Consider the following 23,794-nt stretch of genomic DNA (forward strand, 5'->3'; position numbering starts at 1 on the left):
CTGAACCAAAATCTTTAAATTCCTATCAGACAACCTTGGTGACACAATCTCTCCTATTCCTCCTAATCCATTAACAGCTGCTTTATTACTATTACTATTTTATTGTAATATTATTGTCTTCCATCTTTTCTACTCTTAAAGTTTTGCTCTGGCTGTTGGCCTTCCTCTCTTTCTCTTGGGCTGGGGTTAAATTGAATTGACTTGTTTGTATGGAATGTTAAATGCTTTTAATAAATTCAAATTTAAAAAAAAGAAAAGGAAGTTCACCTCCCAACAGGACAAAGCAAAGACATCACAGGAATGGCTTAGGAACAACTCTGGATATGGTTTTCAGCACCACAGCCAGAGCCCAGACTAGAACACAATCAAACATCTCTGGAGAGACAGAAAACAGCTGTCTACTGGTCTCCATCCAAACAAACAGAACTTGAAAGGGTCTGCAAAGAAGAATGGCAGAAAATCTGAATCCAAGTGTGTGAATCCTAGCTGGAATCACTGCCAAAGATGTTTCAGTAAAAGTACTGAGTAGAGTGTCTGAATACCTGCATCGATGGGGTATTTCAGTTTTTTATTTTTAACAGAGTCCTGTTTTTGCTTTGACATTCTTGCTTATTGATTGTTGCCTGATGAGGGAAAATGGAATGTATATGATTTTAGCACAAGGCAGCAACATAACAAAATGTGTTAAAGGTGAAGGGGTCTGAATACTTTCTTGAGGCACTGAAGTAAATTAGCACAGTGTATAAAAAATATCAGGCACTGTTAAAAGTGTCAAAGTCATTCTTTTCACTTACAGGTTATGGTCAAAGTGCTTTGCACTCCCAGATCCTTAGTGCAGAGACTTTCTTTCTTTCTTTTTTACATTTTGGGCTTTGTGTCTCACTTATACCCTGTAGTAGTTGTGTGCATTTGAGTGATAAATTTTGGATATAACACATTGTTCATTAAACTGAAATCGGTGCATTGTTTGAGACAGAAGACATTCGTGACAGCGTGGATGTTTCTACTAGAAATATCTGGGATAGTTTTTTTCAGCTTGCGGTGTAACAAGACACAGAAAGTCCAAAGAACTCTGGCCAACTCTATTGTCAGGTGAAAAGGAAGATTCATAGCATCAGTGTTGCACCATGGGGTCAAGGTAATCATATGTCAATAATACCAGGTAAATTGAAAGGTGCTATATGGTGTATTCTCTAATAACCTATTACACTTCTTCATTTTACACAATACGTTGACTAAAAAAAGCAGAGAAATAGACATAAATATCATAAAGTGAATGTGAGATAATGGTTTAAAAAGCTGCAGTTAAAAAAGGAGTCTAATGGTTTGGATTGGTAATAGGAGTTCAGTGAATTTTGAGTTGGTTAATTAATTATCTAATTAGCTCCTATTTTATTTACCTTACTTTTCTATGTTGTAGGAAGTGGGTCTCTGGCCATTAGACTTATATCAAGGTAACTGAGTCCCACTTATTTTAAGGAACAGAATAAAACAATTTATTAATAAACACAAGGATTACAGAAATATAGCAAATACCCATATACAGTTAGATCCATAAATATTTGGACAGAGACAACTTTTTTCTAATTTTGGTTCTGTACATTACCACAATGAATTTTAAATGAAACAACTCAGATGCAGTTGAAGTGCAGACTTTCAGCTTTAATTCAGTGGGTTGAACAAAACGATTGCATAAAAATGTGAGGCAACAAAAGCATTTTTTAACACAATCCCTTCATTTCAGGGGCTCAAAAGTAATTGGACAAATTAAATAACTGGAAATAAAATTTTCATTTCTAATACTTGGATGAAAACCCCTTGCTGGCAATGACAGCCTGAACTCCTGGACATCACCAGATGCTGGGTTTTCTCCTTTTTAATGCTCTGCCAGGCCTTTACTGCAGCGGCTTTCAGTTGCTGTTTGTTTGTGGGCCTTTCTGTCCGAAGTTTATTCTTCAACAAATGAAATGCCTGCTCAATTGGGTTAAGATCAGGTGACTGACTTGGCCATTCAAGAATTTTCTACTTCTTTGCTTTAATAAACTCCTGGGTTGCTTTGGCTGTATGTTTTGGGTCATTGTCCATCTGTATCATGAAACGCTGTCCAATCAATTTGACGTCATTTAGCTGGATTTGAGCAGACAGTATGTCTCTGAACACCTCAGAATTCTTTCGGCTGCTTCTGTCCTGTGTCACATCATCAATAAACACGAGTGTCCCAGAGCACTACACCCAAGCCATCACACTGCCTCCACTGTGTTTTACAGATGATGCGATATGCTTTGGATAATTAGCTGTTCCACTCCTTCTCCATACTTTTTTCTTGCCATCATTCTGGTAGAGGTTGATCTTGGTCTCATCTGTCCAAAGAATGTTTTTCCAGAACTGTGCTGGCTATTTTAGATGTTCTTTAGCAAATTCCAATCTAGCCTTTCTATTCTTGAGGCTTATGAGTGGCTTGCACCTTGTAGTGCACCCTCTGTATTTACTTTCATGAAGTCTTCTCTTTATGGTAGACTTGGATATCGATACGCCGACCCCCTGGAGAGTGTTGTTCACTTGGTTGGCCGTTGTGAAGGGGTTTCTCTTCACCATGGAAATGATTCTGCGATCATCCACCACTGCTGTCCTCCGTGGACGTCCAGGTCTTTTTGCGTTGCTGAGTTCACCAGTGCTTGCTTTCTTTCTCAGGATGTACCAAACTGTAAATTTTGCCACTCGTAATACTGTAGCAATTTCTCGGATGGTTTTTTTCTGTTTTCGCAGTTTAAGTATGGTTTCTTTCACCTGCATGGAGAGCTCCTTTGACCGCATGTTGTCTGTTCACAGTAAAATCTTCCACATGCAAGCACCACACCTCAGATCAACTCGAGGCCTTTTATCTGCTTAATTGATATGACATTATGACGGACTTGAACACACCTGCCCATGAAATAGCCTTTGAGTCAATTGTCCAATTACTTCTGAGCCTCAGAAATGAAGGGACTGTGTTAAAAATGCTTTAGTTGCCTCACATTTTTATGCAATCATTTCGTTAAACCCACTGAATTAAAGCTGAAAATCTGCACTTCAACTGCATCTGAGCTGTTTTATTTAAAATTCATTCATATTAAAATATAAGACTGGACGCAGACAGACAAACATATAACACTAAATAGGCTGGCTGTTTACTGGTTATTTAGAGTTCAATTTATCTTGGCACAGATAATTAGTTTTTTGTTACCAAGTCTTTAAAGGTGATGGGCAATGTTGAGTGGAGTTGTTGCTTTATTGTTGCTTCAAGATTCTCTTGTCTTTTGTGATGTGCAGTGATTTCCTCAGTTAGGCCCTTTGCTGTGTCATCTGCAACTGTTTCTCAGGCCGTTTCAGACTACTGGTGTACAACTGCGACTTGGCAGAATGGATCTTAACTCTCAGGCTCACAAAGAGAACAGTGTGCCAGCTTTGGCTCTTCGGAAGCTCATAGCTTCTAGTTTCAGAGAGCAGAGTTCAGGAGTTTTTAGTCATTTTGAAGAGTTACACCTCTGTGATAAGAGGTTGGTGGAGAAGCGTAACTTTTAAATAAATAATCAGGTCCTGGAGTGTGCAGGCTCCAAACAGGTGATGGTGTGTGATGCTAGTGCCACTCTGGAGTTGATTGGGGTGCTTAGCTTATCATGCATTCACATGCAAATGTGAGCAGATCAGTCAGGTGCTTCATTCACACCTCAAAGTAAATGGAGGACAGCTCTTGCACGCAAAATTGGCAGTATATAGGGAGCCTGAATGGCAGAAAGGAGATGAGATCAAAGATGAGAAGGATCAGCAGATCAGCGAGACAGAGCAATAAGAAAAGGAGGAGAGAGAGAACAAAGCAGATCTGAGGTTAAGTAAGATAAGAGAGGCAAGACGGTCAGGAGCCCATGTTGCAAAGGGTGGTTTGGGGTATGCTCTGGTGAAACGAGCAGCAGGCCTGCACTTGAGTATAGAGCTGGTAAAGGGCATCTCCTTAGACAATGAAGTGAGTAGGAGCGGCCCTGTCATGTAGTGTCTTCCTTGCGGATGCTGATGGACTGGCTGAGGGAGACATGGTTGGGGTTTGGCAGGGAGTCTTACGGAAGCCAACATACTGGCAGTAGCACTCTGAAACCTGGTTTAGGTGGATGACTGCACCTGTCGGGAGGTGTCTCCTTATACTGCAAGTTCCTGATGGAATAGGCTGTGGAGATACCAGGGAGTTCAGGGAGAGTCGGTAGATTATCCCAAAGAGAGTATTTCCGGATTGTGCAGAGAGTTTTAAAGGTTTGTATAACTTCTGGTTGGATTAAAGTCACTTCCAGTTACAGAATCAATGTTACCTCACAGGCAGGTTCTTCAGTCAATCAGAGTTGTCATTCCTTGAATTATAGGTCTTTGTTCTTGCTTAAGTCCACTTCACACCTTCTGGTTCGAGAAGCCCACAGAGGGCCTTTGAGGAGATGTCAGTGCACTCTGGCTTACACCTTTGTTATCAGATGAAGTGCAGGCAGATCCTGGTATAAGCTGCAGTTCAGTCACTTAGTTTGGAATACAAGTGGGACAGATGTCCCGTATCCCTGTTAAATCTGCTTTCTTAATAGGTCTGATGTGCTAAGCCTAGCAGAGTGGGCAATACCCACTTTGTTATTTCATGGGATGGAGGGAAACTTCACATACAGTCCCAAAGGGAATATTCTAGAGCAGGAGTCTTCAAAGTTTTGAAGAATCATAATGGCCACAGGTTTTGTTCCAATTTGACTGCTTCATAAAAAAAAAAATATTGCTATAACAAATGTTATTTTATGTCTTTTTAGTATTTTTATTCGGCCATATCAGGTCATTCTTATAATGTCAATTTTTTTCCTTTCCCAGGATATCGTCCAAGTGATTTGTAGCCTGCAATTGATGAGTAATTATCAGTCCTTCATTTTCTTTTCTTTAATTTGTTTTCCAAATATTTTATCAGACTAGGTAGTCTGTGATGAATACACAGGTAGTGAACTCTATGCTGCTTTGTCACTTGCATCATATTACTAATAAGGAACAATTAAACGCAGCTGCTTAACATTAAAACACAATTAAGGATGAGGAATTTTAACAAGCGAGGTCAGTAAAATAAATCAAAAAAATGGATGCTTGATCAGTAAGTGCTTCAACAGTAATAACCGACCTCTCATGAAGACATTTTTTAGGAACAAAAACCTGCAGCCACTACAACCCTTCAGGACCCACTTTGCAGACTCTTAGTCCTTAGTTTGGCTATACTGTGATACCTCTCCCGTAAAGTATAAACTAAGATTAGGAATATCTGATAGAGCCGGTGGCATTATTTCATCATCATAAAGTTTTCCTTATTTTCAGGTTATTCTGTTGAAGTTGTAAGACTGAATGAAGAGGAGATGTATGCCATTGCTGCTCCCAGATACAAACACAAGGGTTTAGTCATTGTGTTTCGGAAGAAAAATGGCACCTGGCAATGGAGTCAGGGAATAGAAGGGGAACAGGTATGAGGCTTTAAAGTATTATATCAAGACAGAAGACAAATACATCAAGATCAGTCATCAACTAATAGCACATGTACAATGGAATATAAAAGAACAATTGTTTATAGGTACAGCATGTAATAGATTTTTTAGACAGATAGATATACATGAATTGAATGCTGTTCATCGAAAGCACCACAGTATACCAAATGTTTAATTTCATAGAGATGCACTTAATTATATAGTGATACCAGGACAGTTCCTTCTTTCTTCATCATAATTTGTTTCTTTTCTTTTTGTTTTTGATATCACATAGATAGATAGATAAATAGATAGATAGATATACAGACAGTAGATAGATAGATTTACACACACACTGGTCTGAACACACACCAGAATGAGTATAAAGCAAGAAAATTCAAAAGAAAGAAAACTTCTGTCTCATTCAAGCATATGCAGATGTATTGTTGTTGGTATAAAGTAGCCCCCAATAGCATTTCTTGACATAATTCTGTTGCGTAATTCGTTGGCTGAAAGTACTCAGTGATAGAAAGTGAAAGTCACATTTGATTATATTTTGTAATTCACAGGAGGTAAAAACTTTTTGACTGATTTTATGCAGCACTGACTATGTATTTTAATAACAAAGCAAAGACAGTGAGAAGGTTTTGGGGCACCCATAAGTTTCTTCCACTCATGATACTTATAAATGAGGCTACATTACTTGTGAATAATCACTTTGAGGCATCCTTTAAAGGTATGCTAAAAATAATTAAGAACAAATTCAGGAAAATGTGTCTAAGTTTGAGAAAAAACTGAGACCACTTGGAGATCAGTTGGAACATATTAAGCAAATATTCACGATTCGAATTGAAACAGCCAAACATCTGGCATCTACCTCTGACAGGAAAGCAACGGCTGCAAATTCCGAATGCAAAAAACTAGGAGACAGACTTGCGACACTGGAAGATGGATGCAGAAGGAATAATATTAGAATCAAGTTCTCCTAGAGAATCATGAAAGTCCAAACCCAGTAAAATTTGTAGCTGAGCTATTCTAAAAAATAATTGGAGAGGACTGTAAATCAGACACCAAGATAGCAGCAGCTTAGCGCATACGGGGATCAAATGCCTCTAAACCTAGGAGTCTTATTGTGCGCTTCGAAAAATTACAATTTAAATTACATGTAATGTCAATTCTCAGACAGAAACAAGAGATTACATCTGAAGATAACCATATTTGTATTTTCCCGGATTTCTCACCCTCAGCAGCTGAAAAACCTTTTTACAACATTAAACAGCGCTTACATAAAGCCAAGATCAAATACAGTCTCTTGTACCCTGCCAAACTAAAAGTGCATATTCAAGACAAGCATTACATCTTTGCCACTACAGAAGAAGCAGAAAAAGAGTTAAGAAAACTGATCCTGACACTTTTATGAAATACGATCGCGAGTCACATCCTGTCATGGCATGGCAAAGAAGCTCTTAACGACTGTTTGATCCACTTGCAGTGATACCAGTACTGTAATTATACATCCTTTTTCCTTCTCAGCGACTTTTTGTTTATGCTTTAATTGCAATTACATGCATGTATGTGTGGAAAAAAAAAATTTTTTTTTCTCTTCTAAAGGAGACTATTTAACATGATACCCTTGGTTTATTGTTATGGTTATTATTGTATTGTTTGTATTGTATTGTAATTGTAGGGTTTACTATGCTTATCCAGGGTCACTTTCTAACACCATTCCTTGTGTTTACTATCTCAGGATTGTTTAAGATTATAATTTATGCTTATAGTAGTTGGACCGTATTGGCAATAGATGTCTCAATTTTCTTCTTCATACGACTCTGTTGGGGGGTTTGTTTTGTTTTGGAAGTGCTTTTTCTCTAGGTATGTCAGAAGACTGGGACTTTGGGAAGTGGGGTTCAGCCTCCCGTGAGAAGGCAAAATGAGGGGGGTGGGGGGATTAGGAGAGGAGAGAAAGAGAGCAAGATATCTCTCATCTGTCCTTTTAATCCTTATAATTATAAGTGCCAATGTAACAACAGGCTTTATGGAAATTACTCCTGGGAAAATTGGAAGTTAAGGTTAAATCTGTCTTATTTTCAGTTAAGACTACAAAATGACAACAAAAGTTCAGAAGTAATGTCTCCAAGACAGGACAGTTAACTATGTGAGCTGGAATGTTAAAGGCCTGAATCATGAATTAAAGAGAAAGAAAGTATTATCTCACTTAACAGGTCTAAGTGCTAAAATAGAATTTTACAAGAGACCAATTTTTAAGCAAAGATCAGTTTCAGGTGCACAAAGACTGGACTGGCCAAATGTTCCATTCCAGCTTTACAAAAAAAAACAACTAGAGGTGTGGGAATTCTTGTATTCATTTGTAGTATCAGATGCAGTATCTGATCCTGAAGGGAGATATTTGATTGTCATAGGTAATTTATTTAACTGTAAAGTGATTTTGATAAATATTTATGCACCCAATGTTGATGATAGGGAATTCATGCAAACTGTATTTACATCCATTCCGAATGTGAACATAAAATTATAATGGCTGGGGACTTTAATTGTGTTTTAAATCCAGACCAAGATAGGTCTCCTGTCACAGGGGTGATGACATCTAACACTACAAAGACAATTACACAGTTTGTAACTGACCACAACTTATCAGACCCCTGGAGATTTGTAAACCCAAACTCAAGAGCATATTCCTTCTACTCACCAGTGATTCATTGCTGCTCAAGAATTGATTATTTCTTTGTAGAAAACAACTTCTTGCCTATGATTAAACCTTGTAAATACAATGCTATTATTTCTGACCATGCCCCCTTGATTTTGGAGCTAATATCACTATACCCCACATACATCTCGTAGATCGCGTCTCATATCTTTCCCTCAGAAATAAATTGGAAACCAAGAAGGTATCAGAGCTAATGAACGAAATTAGTAGAATAGATCAAGAACATGCCAGTTGTCCAAGTGAAGCACTTCATAGGAAAAGGCAGGCTCTGCATTCAGTGCTCAACCTCTTAACAACTAAAGAACCTGAACAACTCATACTTAAATCAAGACATCATTATTATGAACATGTAGAGATATCTAATAAGATCTTAGCTCAACAAATCCACAAGCAAGAAGTTCCCAATGCAATCCCAGCAATCACCAACACAAACAGAGATAAATCATTGACCATAAAAGTGTAATGCACACATTTAGAGACTACTATAAATCCTAATGCATTTCTGGATGCATTACATATACCACAAATAGATACTTTTAGTGCAGAGGAATTGGCTAAACACCTGGAACTATCAGAATTACTAGATGCTATAAACTCACTGAAAAGTGGGTAAGCAGTAGGCCCTGATGGCTCCCCTTCTATTAGCAACATTTACAGAAACTAGAGAAAATAAAATTCTACTTCAAAGTTTTCGCCAAGCATTAATCACCATCTTTCCTAAATAAACTAAGGGCATCGTACAGACCAATTTCACTTTTGAATAATGATTTTAAGATACTCTCCAAAGTCCTACCTAGAAGTATGGAGAAAGTGCTGCCTTCGGTTATATCACAAGATCAAACTGGATTTATTAAAGGCTGATATTTAGCTTCCAATCTTTGATGCCTGTTTAATGGAATTGATTCACCCACAAAGTCAAACACCACAGAGATATTATCGTTGAATGCAGAAAAAACATTTGACATGGTTGAATGGAACTACATTTTCACTACATTGGAGAAATTTGGGTTTGGTCCAAACATTTGTGCATGGATCAAACTACTGCATACCAATCCAGAAGCTTCAGTTTGTATTAACAACATTAATTCAGACTACTTTAAACTAGAACGTGTTACCAGACAAAGATACCCCATGTCACCACTGCTTTTTGTAATCGCCATTGAGCCAGTGTCGAAATGCTTATGAGATAAAAGGGATTATCAGAGAAGGACTGGAACAGAATGTTTCTCTATATGTTGTGATAAGATGCATCCACAAAAAAATATTTTTCACACAAAATAAAGGTTTGGGGTTCGTCCCTGTATATTGTCATCCAGACAAATGAAAGAAAAGGTTAATTCTTAAGAGTTTTCAGTACAAATTGAACAATCAACTGCAGACAAGATGGCGTTTATATAGCAGGATGGATTATGGGACAGGAAATGGTTGGCAGGAAGGGACGATTGGAGGCGGGGAAACGGAACCAACGTCATCAGGATGGGACAGGAGCAATGGATTGATGGAACCGGAAGTGATGTCATCAGAGTGAATTGGAAGTGGCGTCATGGTGGCCATTTTAAACCTGAAGTTAGACTTCTTATTTTTCTTCGAATTTTCTGTAGGTGAAAAGAGATTAAGGTAAGCATCACATGATAACCCTTTGTCTCGCAATGTTTCACTCACCTTTGGGCTCTTTGACTGCCTCAAACTCGCATGCGTGTGACAATGTAGACAATATGGTACTGTATATATCAGATCCACAAAATACTGTGCCTGCTGTCCTAACAGCACTGATAGAATTTCATAAGATTTCTGGTCTCACAATCAATTTGAATAAAAGTGTGCTCTTCCCAGTGAATTCTCAAGCATACCATATTAGATTGAACACCTTCCCTTTTATCATCGCAGATCAGTTTAAATACCTAGGGGTAAAAATGACAAGTAAATACAAAGCTCTTTATCAACAAAATTTTGCCATCTGTATGGAAAAAAGTAATCAAGACTGGCATAGATGGTCAACCCTTCATCTCACTTTAGCTGGAAGAATTAATGTTGTTAAGATGAATATCCTTCCTAAGCTTCTCTTTTTATTTCAAAACATTGCAATATACATCAATAAATAATTTTTAAAGAAATTAGATTCAACCATAACCTCATTTATGTGGAATTCAAAACATCCATGTATCCAAAGGTAGACCCTACAAAGACCTAAGGCAGAAGGTGGCATGGCTCTATCTGACTTTCAATTTCATTACTGGGCAGCAAACATACAAACTATAAATACATGGACATGGACACAAATAGATGAACATACACAGGCTTAGTCCACAATAGAAATAAAATCCTGCAGTATTTCTTTATATTCCTTGCTTAGCACAGAACAGTTTTTAATGCCTGGACAACATTCGGGATTAAATCACTTAGAGATCAATACATAGACAAGTCTTTGCATCCTACGAACAATTACACTCCAAATTTAGCTTTCCAGCAACACATTTCTTTCACTACATCCAAATTCAAAACTTTGTTAAACAGAACCTACCCAATTTTTCTCACCTACCACCTCCCTCTATGCTGGAAAAAATATTGCCCAGTCTCGAGGACTCAGACAGCATTTCTGTAATATATAAAACTATTTTACAGTCCCTGCTTTTCAAAGATGTAAGAGAACAGTGGGAAAAGGATCTCTCGCTCATCATTTCAGATAAAGCGTGGAAAGTAGCAATGCACAGAATTCACTCGAGCTACATATGTGCAAAGCATAGAGTTATTCAACTCAAAATTATACAGTATATCAAACGCATCTCTCTCGTTTAAAATTGTCCAAAATGTTTCCAGGGCAAGATCCAAACTGCAAATGCTGCAATCAAGTTCCGGCCTCACTGGGCCGTATGGTTTGGGCCTGCACCAAATTAACATCCTTCTGGACCAAGACCTTTAAATGCCTATCAGACAGCCTTGGTGTCACAATCCCTCATAATGCACTAAAAGCCATGTTTGGTGTACTTCCAGATGGGCTTAAAGTGGAGAAGACAAACAAACTGTGATTGTCTGTATTACACTAATGGCACGTAGTCTTATCTTGCTCAACTGGAAGAATCCTAACTTACCTATTCTAAATCAGTGGGTAACTGAGGTTATACAGTATACTATTTGAAATCGGAAAAAATCAAATTCGCATTTAGTGGATCTGTACTAAACTTTTTCAAAACCTGGCAGTATCTAACCAATAACATTTTAGAATAAGCATTTAAATTGAGGAAGCAGATTCTCTCCCCAGTTTTACTACATTTATTAATTTATCTATTTACTTATTTTCACTAGCATAAAAATCTATTAATAAAATCAATAAAACAAAAAGAAATGAGGCCAAACTGTTCAAGCTTGGTTTCATTAGACCAGAGAATCTTGTTTCTCACAACCTGAGAGTCCTTTAGGCGTGTTTTTTGCTAATTCCAAAGAAATAAAAAGCAGGTAAAGTGCTAAGTCACATCTTTTCAGATTACTAAAGACACAACTACCAAAGATGGTGTTTTTCTGGTTAAGACCGTTTCCGACAGGAAGAGATTGGTCCAGGTGATCAGACATCCAAAGTGGCATCGGCAGTGGAAAGGCCGTTAGTCTTCCGGTCTGCAGAGGGAGAGAAAGAAAGGCATTATTACAGAGTGCAAACCCCTGGAGCAGTGGGTAGTTACTGTCACCTGAGCCCTTAAACTGACCTCTATTCACACACATGTGACACTAAAATTTTTAAAACTTTCTTTCTGCAAAATGTCATATATTTGTGGACTAAAGAATGTATCCAGGCCTAACAGGCTGAGGGAACTGAAATTCTTAACAGAGCTGTCCTGATGGAGATCTCATGTAGGGCATTTAGATTTATAAAACCATTAACAAAGTGAATGAGACAGAATTCTTTCAGGCACATAGAGAAACATCAATGAGGACACCTGGGGGGTATCTCACATGGCGTTCTTTTGAAATCAAGACTTAGATGAGTATGCCTTGCATAAATAAACAACATTTTCCAATCAATATACGTTTTATGAACTCCAAGTATTTCTTATAAACTCAAAACGGGCTTGGCCAATCCATGATTATGCACGGTTATGAACCAATCATTGATAACATCTGTCATGCTTTAGATAGCACAGAGGGGAGGGCAATATAAGCAGATTGAGTACCTGTGACTTTAAGTATGAAACTGATGAGACGAACAGTGTATTATGGGACAGCTTTAAACAGTTAAGAGTTTTATTTAGTTGTCATAAAATAGAAGAACATGTAACTGAGACAGCAACAGTCTTCTTATCAGTTGATCAAGAGAATAATAATAACACAAACTGGAAATGCAGCCACTATAAAAAAAGAGAAAGAGGCTGCGAGGCAATCTATAGCAGACCAATGTCTGTTCCCAGTGGGTAATTTGGCTTTTTTTGGAAGCTCATTAAATAAATAAATAGACATCAGATTGATTGAAAAGAAAGAAAACATCTGACTTACCAGTTAGAATCACAATGGGGTATTAATCCCTGAAATAAACAGTCACAAACTTACACATGTGGCTCAAGTACTCATACCATTGCATTTTATTAACATTATGCACCATATCTCCTTAACATATTTTTGTCATCCTTGTGTGCATTTCTTTAGTTTGCAGTGAGGCAAAGAAAACAATAAGCGAAAGGAACTCCATTTTTGCTTATTCTACAAAGACATTCTGAAATGGCAGGGACAAAATTATTGGAACCGTTTAGAAGTGATAAGAAATAATTGTCTTGTAGTAATTGATTGTTTAAGCAGACCAATGTATTGTAATGATTATTATAAGTGTCTTCAATTTTGTAATCACTCATTTGGCCGGTTTAAATGGCAAAAACAACTCACTCCACTACCTGCTTTTACACTAAACATGGGAAGAAGTAAGGAAAAGCTGAGAGTTGTCTGAGGAGGCAAGACAGACTATAATACCCAACATGGCCCACATAAAGGTGGCAGGACCATCCCACAGAGCTCAATGGTCCTGTGACCCATGTTGCCAATATTATTAAGATGCTCAATGCAAACGTGACTGTAGCTAATATCTCTGGCCACACAAAGACCAAATTGAAGGAATGTTTGAATGGTGGGAAAAGAACCAAGGAAAACCAAGACAGGTCAAAGCTGCCCTTTAAGCTCAGGGTGCAACCTTTGCAATTTGAACCATCCATCACTGTCTCATACAACGGTCCAACATTTATGAGAGAAAAACAAACAAGCTTTGGAGTTTGCCACAGTGCATGTTGACAAGCCACAGTCCTTCTGAGAGAATGTATCTTGGACAGATGAAACAAAATGAAAGCCTTTTAGTAAATCATACCACTTATGTGTTTACAATAAAAATAATAAAGAGCCATTCTTACTGTGCACCTTGGACTCTGTTCTGAGGTTGCATTGCAGCCTTTTGAATTTGTGCAAGGCAATATGAACTCATGAGACTATGAGGGCATTTTGGGGTGATAAGCATAGCCCAATGTCAAAGGTGTGTCTCAGTCACAGGTCACGGGTCCACTATTTGAATAACAACCCAAAATATACTTCAAAATTCACCCAATAATGGAGATGAAAGCATTCAACCATTCTGAAGTGGCCTGCTATGAGTCCTGATCTGAATCCTGTTGAACATCTGTGGAAAGACCTGAAAGTTGCAGTTGAGAGAAGACACTCATCAAACATAAGGGAGCTGAAGAAAAGCGGGCCAAACAATCAGTCGAGAAGTGTAGAAGTTTCCCTTTAAGCTACAGAAAGTGTAGTTAAGATCCAAAGACTGTTCTACAAAATATTAGGTTAAGGATACCAATATTTTTGTCTAAATATTAAAAATAATATGTTCAGTCACAAATCAAAAACAAAGTTTCTATTCTACTAATTGTGATATAAACAATTGTTGATACCAAATAACTTTGGTTTATAACCCAGCTGGGATGCCCAAAGAGTGGAAGGATGGGGGAAGGCAGCTACTTTGGGACACTGTCCCCACCATGAGGCTAGATGGCAGCTTCCCTGCAGCATAACAGTGCCCCAGATTCCTGCAAGGCATCATGGAATTTGGAGTTTGGCATCGCAGCCCTGCTGGGTACACTGGGTGCAGCCAGGGGACGCTATTAGAAGCCATTGGAACTCTTATTTTCTACATAGCCTGGAAGTGCTAGAAGGTCACGGGAACAGAAACCCAGAAGTACTTCCGGGCTGAAGAAAAACTTATGTTCTTTATCCAACCTGGAAGTGCTGAAAAGTCATGTGATCAGAAGGATGGAAGTGCTTCCAGGTCAGACACTAGGACTTCTGTGAACCCAGCAAGGGAGCCAGAGTCGGGAGGAGGTGGACAAAGCTTGCTGGGAGGTATGGAGAAAAGAAAAAAAAATGGTACATGTGCTGTGTAATTGTTTATTACTTGTGGATGTGGTGGTGGATAGCACTATGAGGAAAAAAAAAGAAATAAAACAAGTTCTTGGTGCTTTTAACTCATGTCATCAGTGCCTGCTTGTTGAGTTAGAGGAGCGACAGTGCCCTCTAGTGTTACATTTGTCAGTTTCAACTTAGATCAAAGAAGACTGTGTGATTTTTTTAAGGGCACCAATCAGCCATGTCTATATATTTATGTGTTTCATAAGAGATATCAATTTTACATTTTGAAATGTTGATGTGATATGTTGATAAACTGTTTTATTCTTTGGTTCATTTTATATGTTTTAATGACTTAAACCTATGTTTCTATTTTTGTCATTTATGTCTTATTTTCTTTTCTCTTGACATCCAGCTTGGCTCATACTTTGGTGCAGAAATCTGCTCTCTAGATGTTAATACAGATGGACAGACAGATTTCATTCTTATTGGAGCTCCCTTGTATTATGGAAAAGGAATAGGAGGAAAAGTAGCAGTTTGCTCCGTTGAGTTAACGGTGAGTTTTCTTTAGACTTGCGAGTTACTAAATGTACATTTTTTAACCTTAAATCATAAGGCAGTCTTTTCAGCTGTTATTGCATTCATTTTTTTCTCCTGGTCGTCGCCACTTCAGCAGCCATTGCATGACTGTAATCAATCCTCAACAGGGAAGTAGTTAGAGGCAACAAACTCAGATTTACTTATAATTATACTGGACCAATATAGAGTCTAGTGCTATCCTAATGTTACCGACCTCAGGCCTAGGGGAACCTGGGCAAGGTACAAGCCACTGTTGCTGCAGGGTGTAGCCACAGCAATATGGTGTAAAGCATAAAAGAAACAGACAGCAGTCCCGAGTCTCAGACCATACTTCTCTGTTCTCTTTTTTCCAGAAATATATATATACTTCAGTTTCTGCATAGATCAACATGGCAATCAGTGAAAACAATGGTGCAAGCCAATTTCCTCTGAATAACAAATAGTGTAAACACATTTTCTTTGAGTCCTTGATTAGAAACCAACTTTCCAAGGAAGCAGACAGTTCTGTATCCCCACATTGTATGTAGATGAGATACTAAATCAAAGCAGTCTGACTATTCGAAGCAGGTGACTCTTTAGCAAGACAGATAAATATTTATGTCCTGTAGATAGCCATCAGCAATAACCTGTAGCAGAATTTTCCAGAAATTCTGCCTTTTCTTATATATCTTGTATATATATATATATATATATATATATTGTGGCAGTAGGGGGCGCTAGTGCTCCCTTGAACCCTCAGGTACAACTCCAGACACCAGATAAAAATCCAAGACTCTTTATTATATTTTACAGTGCACCAAGCACCCTCCACACTATTCATAAAGTAAACCAAATCCAACACAACACTATAATTTTCTCTCCTCCTCGCCCAGACACTTGCTCCTCTACCTCCCAGCTCAGCTCAGTGTCTGGACTGAGGCACCGTCCTTTTATATCCCCTGACCCGGAGGTGTTCCTGTCCCAGCAGTCCACAGTTCCTTATTCCTTCCGGGTCAGGGGATTCAGTCTTTTACTTCAACCCGGGATGAGAAGCCGGCAGTCCTCCACAATACATATATATATATATATGTACAGTGGAACCTCGAGATACGAGTTTAATTCGTTCCAGCACTGAGCACAGGAGACTCCTGGGGACTGGTTGCAACTCTTGGCCCGATCATGTTGTATGTGAAATTAATATATTCTCTTTAGGCACTCCAGGTTCCTTCTGACATCCCAAAGGTGTGCATTTTAGGATGATCAAAGTTTTCTTTCCATTTTGTTCTAATGGATTTAATGGTTCTCCTTGGGATAGTCAAAGTTTGTTTTAATAACCCAACCCTGATCTATAGCTCATCACAATTTTGCCTCTGACCTGTTTGCGGTGCTTCTTGGTCTTCATGTTGCTTGCTTAGTGTCTATTTAAACAGACATCATGTGACAGATCATGTGACACATACATTGCACACAGGTGGACCTTAATCAACTAATTATGTGACATCTGAAGTTAATTAGCAGGACAAGATCTCATTAAGGGGTTTCATGGCAAAGGGTATGAATACATATGCACTTTTCAGTTTTACTTGTTTTTTATATATAGTGTGGCACACAGGGAGCACACCAGCCACCCAAACCCGACACGGACGGTCACCAAACATACATTTCAGCACACCACACATTTATTATTTGGAGAAGCACTTCTCCCTAACTCCCCACAGTACAAAGCACCAATTAAAGCACAATATCTTGTCTTCTTCTTTCTCTTTCTGTCTCATTCCACTTCACTTCCACTACTGCTTTAGCAAGCTTTGTCTTTGCCCTCCTGACTCTGGCCCCTGGAGTAGTGGTAGCTGGATCCTTTTACTCTGGAATCACTCCCAGGTGTGGTGAAAGCCCAACCTAGCAGGGCTCCTCAACCTCCACACCTCCCCTTTGCAGCATCCATCGTGTAAACCAACAGCGTGCCCTGCAGAAATATGTGGTGCCACAGCAACCCTTGGGGTTGCCATCTACCATCCTGTCGGTAATGCCCAGACCACGCTCTCTCCCCCGCTCCTTCCACCCACCATAAACATGTCCTGGCTAGGCAAGGGTCCTGGCCATCTTCCGAAATATATACAAGGCATTTTATTTTCATTCCAGTGCAGAAATTTTCATTCCACTTTAACAAACTTGATTATATCATTAAGTCCATTACATAAAATCCAAATGAAAACTAATTTTAATTTCAGATTGGAAAATGATAAAACAATGATAAAGAAACACAGTGGGGCTTGAATATTTTTTCCAGGCACTATATCCAAATCTGAACTAATTATATAATTTATTCAGAATGTCAATAAGAGTTCTGGATCCATTAGTGCAGTTAAATACCTTCTTTTATAAATTAATATTATTTTATTTCACACTATCAAAAACAGTGTAAGTACCATACAGGATTATCTGGCATCCTGTCTAGGAGGAAAGGTGCACCCTTGCCAGGAAGGAAATCTGGAGTTAAAGGACAGCAGTGGTCTGACATCCCAACCAGGCTGGGAATTGATCACTAGCCAGGATGGGAGGCCAGAATTATGGAAGCATTGGGGGAGTTCGCCTTTTTGGAGTAAACGCTCTCCTGGCATGATAAAGGACACTTCTCTTGTGTTGCTGCTCCCATTTTGCAGACTACAGGCCAGACTGGGAATCATAGTACCGTGGGCCAACCTTGCTGGATGTCATGGATGCCACCAGGTGGAGCTGCTGGGATAAACCATCCCTACCTTATGACACTTCCGCCTGATCCAGAAGTACCTCCTCCAGACCTTACCTAAATAAAAGAAGTACTTTTAGGAGACTTGTTTAAAAGAACCCTCAGCCTCATCTTGGAGAGTTGGAGTGGTGAGGCAGAGGACAACACATGTGTGGAAGAAGAGGGGTCAGGAGGAAGAGGAAGGATTCACCAATCCCTGTATATACTGTGCTGTGGAACAGTTCTAGAGGACCTGTGAAGGTACTTGGACAAAGTTTAAAAAAATGTAATTGAACCTGTAACTGGGTTCATGTCAGTCAAGTTGAGTTAAATCTGTAATTAAGACATAGAAAGTGCATGGTACAGCTAGAGCAGGACATTCACAAAAACTGAGTGATCACACTAGAAGAAGACAAGTGAGTGAGACAACCAAGAGATGTCTGTGAAGGAATCACAGGCTACAGTAGCAAAAATTGGAGAGACTGTTGCCCAGGAGACTTCACCAGTCACAGTGTTATAGATCTGTGTCAAAAAGAAAGTCAGTGTTAAAAAAAACCAAATGCACCTGCTATTGTGACTATTGCATTTGCCAGAAGGCATATGGGAGACTCTAATGTCAGATGGAAGTAGGTTCTATGGTGTAATAAGATAGAAATTGAGCTTTTTTGGTTATCAGACTAAATGCCATCTTTAAAACAGTAATGGCTTCAAAACAACAATATTTATGTCCTGGAGTAGCCAAGTCAGAGTCCATGTCTCATTGTGGCTGGACCTGACTAAGCCCAGATGTGTAAAACTCATAGAGAAGGAGAGACCTGAGCATGCAGAGTCAAGGCTGTCATGGTTGCCAAAAGGTGGATCTACTAAATACTGACTTGAAGGGGGTGAATTCTTATGAGATATATATTTAGAATTAATTTAAAAAACTTTACCAAAACATGTTTTCATTTTGAAATTAAGGAGCCTTTTTCTGTTGATCACTGTCACAAAAATCCAAATTAAATCCACTGTGATTAAATGTTGCATAATAATAAAATGTTAAATCTTACAAGGGGTGAATACTTCTTATAGGCACTGTAAGTGCTGCTTTAATTATCCATAATCAGGTCTCAGATAAACTTAATCTAACCTAATCTAAAACACTGTAGTAACAAATCACCTAATATGGCCAAGTTATGCTACTACCATAGGCACTCCCACCATCTTTGTTTTTGTAAATGCCGCCTAGACCATTAAGTCATGCTAAGTGGGAAATTCCAAACTGATTTAACATAGCATTCTCAAACCCACTTAATCCAATTTAGGGATGCAGGAAACTAGAGGTGATCTCAAAAGCAGTTTCAAAAATTTATAAGGACAGGGTGGCCTGCTCAGTCTGTCTCAACCTGATGCCACCACAATTGTAAACAGGAAAGTTAAATGAAGTTTAAAACTTCTCCTGTAGTCACAGACTTCCAGTTAGGAATTCACTGGAGTATCTGTGGATTTTATTTTACTTCATTTTGGGAAACAATTAGTCATCTGTTTTGGATTTTAAATATTTATTGTTATTCTGGTAATATCACCATGTTACCGTTCTGCCAACGGAATCCAAAGCATTGCATCTGTGGGGCGCTGGTGGTCCATTGTGTTAGATGTCATCCTGTAGCCACTATAAAACAGGCTGGTGCACATAACCCAACATCCAAACATTTCAAGAAGAGAGAAGACTCTAAGAAAAAAATTAACAAACTATGAAAAAATATTTAGGGCAGTCAACTTAACTTTGTTTTGGCTTCTGATTTTGGGTTACGTTTGGACTCCCCACTTCTCCATGTTTCAGTAGAAAACTATGACCGACAATGCCTTAGTAACATCCTTCAAAACTGATTTACTAGTTGCTATCTTCTTCTTCTTCTTTTTTCGGCTGATCCTGTTAGGGGTTTCCACAGTGGATCATCTTATTCCATATCTTTCTGTCCTCTACATCTTTTTTCTGTCACACCCATCACATCTCTCACTACATCCACAAACCTCCTCTTAGGCCTTCCTCTTTTCCTTTTTCCTGACAGCTCTATCTTTAACATCCTTTTCCAATATACCCAGCATCTCTCCTCTGCACATGTCCAAACCAACATAATCTCACCTCTCTGACTTTGTCTCCCAACTGTCCAATTTGGGCTGACCCTCTAATGTACTAATTTCTAATCCTGTCCATCCTCGTCACACCCAGTGAAAATCTTAGCATCTTCCACCTCCAGCTCTGTCCCCTGTTTTCTGTTCCGTGCCACCGTCTCCAACCCATATAACATAGCTGGTCTCACTACCGTCCTGTAGACCTTCCCTTTTACCCTTGCTGATATCCGTCTGTCACAAATCACTCCTGACACTCTTCTCCATCCATTCCACCCTGCCTGCACTCTATTTTTCACCTCTCTTCCACATCCCAGTTACTCTGTACTGTTGATTCCAAGTAATTAAACTCATCTACCTTTGTCAACTCTACTCCCTGCATCCTCACCATTCCACTGACCTCCCTCTCATTTACACACATGTATTCTGTCTTGTTCCTACTAACCTTCATTCCTCTCCTCTCTAGAGCATATCTCCACCTCTCCAGGGTCTCCTCAACCTGCTCCCTAATATCACTACAGATCACAATGTCATCAGCAATGATCACAGTCCACAGGTACTCCTGTCTAATCTCGTCTGTCAACTTGTCCATCACAATTGCAAATAAGAAAGGGCTCAGAGCCGATCCCTGATGTAATCCCACCTCCAACTTGAATGCATCCGTCACTCCTACCGCAGACCTCACCACTGTCACACTTCCCTCGTACATATCCTATACAACTGTTACGTACTTCTCTGCCACCCCCGACTTCCTCATACAATACCACAGCTCCTCTCAAGGCACCCTGTCATATGCTTTCTCCAGGTCCACAAAGACGCAATGCAACTCCTTCTGACCTTCTCTAAACTTCTCCACCAACACCCTCAGAGCAAACATTGCATCTGTGGTGATCTTTCTTGGCATGAAACCATCCTGCTGCTCACTAATCATCACCTTTCTTCTTAACCTAGCTTCCACTACTCTTTCCCATAATGTCATGCTGTGGCTCATCAATTTTATCAATTTTTTAGTTGCTATCTTTTTATTAATTAACATAATTTCCAACATAATTGTCATGATTCATTAATTTTTTCCACATTAAATTAATTTTATCTTGCAACATTATGTAGTTTATTGATAAATTTTGAGGTCAGAGGATGCATATTTGTTATTAGTTACTAATTTTTTACTACTGTTAAAAAGTTGAAATTAATAATAATAATAATAATAATAATAATAATAATAATAATTCATCACATTTATATAATGCTTTTCTTTATCATTGTGTTTTTTGTTTACTGCATCCTGCTTTACCATGGGCTCCAAAATTTTGCAGTTAGTTACCATGATGTTGTGAAATCCAACCATCACTAACTGTGACATCATTGACAAGACATTTTGTCATGAACAACAGAATCTGTGGGTATTTTCTAGAAAAAATCCTTGTTTGTGTACATTTGGTTAGTTTTTTGGTTTAACAATTTAGCAGTTGGTTCTTTTCACTTTGTTTCATGCTTCATATATTTGGTTTTGTTGTACAATCATTTTTGTCTTTCCAGTTACGAATCCTTCTTATTTCTGGTCATGTATTCATCTCCTGATCCTTTTCCCCCTACCTTATGGCCTACCAACGTCTAACTTATAGCAGTACGATAATGTGCTACAAAATATACTCTGCACTATTGTGCTAACAATTATGCCACTAGGTTGTTGACACTTGACTTGGTTAGTCAGGTCCATTGAGTCTGTCAGAATCTATTGAGCTTTTGTGTCCTGTAATTTTTTTTTTACTATTTGTATATTTTTTACTTATGTTTGTCTTTCTTTCTTTCTTTCTTTCTTTCTTTCTTTCTTTCTTTCTTTCTTTCTTTCTTTCTTTCTTTCTTTCTTCTAATTTGCTCATTAGGTGTTATTAGGAAGGCTCTCACATGCTGACCTCTTGCAAGTCTCCATATAGCATTACCAAATGTAAAGGAACCCAAAGAATTTGCTTTAAAATAAAAACATTAAGAACATATATGGATAAATGGTACATCAGTTAATCAATGAAACTTGTGAACATTAGCTGCTGTTTTGAAAATAAATTCTTCACTTGATTTTGGAGCTTACTATAATGGATATACCAATGGGGATTTAAATGTGAAGAAAAACATACTAGTTCTTATCCAATCACAATACCAGTAAATTACTTTAACTAAAACAGCTATTTAGAATATTGTTGCAATATGGTGTATTGTTTAAATTACTGGCACTTTTATAATCCAGCCTTTCTTTCCACATCTTCACTCAGGGAAATCTGAGCTGTAACTCATCCCTCTATGGCTCACCAGGGAATGTTTTTGGTCGTTTTGGAGCAGCAATCAGCCAGACAGCTGATCTCAATGGAGATGGATTATCAGATATTGCAATTGGAGCACCACTTGAGGATGACTACCGTGGAAGCATTTATATTTTTCATGGAGGAATGGACCAAATTGATCAATTGTACAGTCAGGTCAGTACAAGTAACTGGCAGAAAGTGGGTACTAAAAGCTAATAAAATAGAACTTGCCTCACTGATCCCAGACTATATTCTAAGGGATGGTCCCTCCAAAGATATACAAGAAGATTTAACACCAGCTCTAAATCATCCTGCTGTAAATTACAATACAACCAGAATTTTATCCCTGGCTCAAGTACGTTTTCTTTTCATTTCACGATTTTTGATATTTTGTAAATACTGTTATTAATTATGTTTTTGTTTTCTTGTCTAAATATATTTTACTGGAGAATATGATGTTTAAGTGGTTGTTCCATGTGTTTGTTCCTTTTGTTATGTGCCTTGTGTACTATATGTTGAGCTTAGGGGGGCAGATCCACCTGTTGCTGCAGTGAAGAACTGCCTCAATAACATTTAAGGATCAGTAGTCCATTGATGTGCTGCTTCAGTATTATAGTGTTCACTTTGTGTTGGATTTTTGTTAGTACCTACTTTTGATTTTTTGATGTTTGAACTCCCTGCGTTTTTCTGTTACAGACTTTGGGTTAGATTGCTTATTTTTAAATTGCCTCAGAGATCAATTTAGGTATTTCTTAAGGGGATTTTCAGGAAGAATTTTGAAGACATAGCCCAAGGTTGATACACAAGTTATTAGTTTGCTCACTTAAGTTGTAGGGCAAAACAAATTCAAAGTTCCCAGTAACTCTGCTCAAGCCTACATCCCTCCTTTAATAAATTAAAGTTTGTATGCTGTTAAATACTATGAATTTTTGTTACTGTATATCATGGCTGCTATTATGTCATGGGAGTTGTTTGTATTTGGTGCGACGCAGTGGCAGCTTAACCACTAGCTCCATCTGTGTTGAGTTTTTCTTTCTTTTCTTTACTTAAAGTGTAGAGTTTCTTGCAGTACTTTTGTTTAAGTATACTATGGTATACTATAGATATGGATCTTTTTCCAGTGCAAGTGAGCAGCAGAATCTTTGTTTGTACAAAGGAAGAGCTACTCACATTGTGAACTAAGAGATTGCTTTGTTCTCAAATTGTGGGGTGGGCCCCCCTGGGGGTGCACAAAGTATTAAAAAGGGGGGCGCGAAGATGTGAAAAAAAAGGAAATAAGAATCAAAAATATGAAAAATACATCTATTGAAACCAAAACAAATTAACTTAAACTACATTCTGATACTAGAAAAATAAATATAGAGTTAGATAAATGTCGATAAAAGTTAAGTAGGTATAATAAAATATACATCTATGATATATCATTAATTAAAAAAGAACAAATTGGTATTAGTGGGGTCCTTTCAAAAAAACCTTAGGGGGGCGCAACTAAAACTGTTATGAAAAC

At 38.3% G+C, this 23,794-nt stretch overlaps 1 protein-coding gene across 1 annotated transcript in view; it reads left to right on the plus strand.

The window, feature by feature from the left end:
• LOC120524987 (integrin alpha-X-like) overlaps positions 1-23,794 on the plus strand; it is a 186,823-nt gene that overhangs the window by 88,237 nt on the left and 74,792 nt on the right. Inside the window, exons 12-14 of the mRNA XM_039746905.1 lie at positions 5,359-5,501; positions 15,005-15,145; positions 22,258-22,461. Coding sequence (XP_039602839.1) covers positions 5,359-5,501; positions 15,005-15,145; positions 22,258-22,461 — 488 coding nt within the window. The remainder of the gene's footprint in view (positions 1-5,358; positions 5,502-15,004; positions 15,146-22,257; positions 22,462-23,794) is intronic.

This window comes from Polypterus senegalus, chromosome 3 (genome assembly GCF_016835505.1).
Source record: "Polypterus senegalus isolate Bchr_013 chromosome 3, ASM1683550v1, whole genome shotgun sequence".
Taxonomy (NCBI): domain Eukaryota; kingdom Metazoa; phylum Chordata; class Cladistia; order Polypteriformes; family Polypteridae; genus Polypterus; species Polypterus senegalus.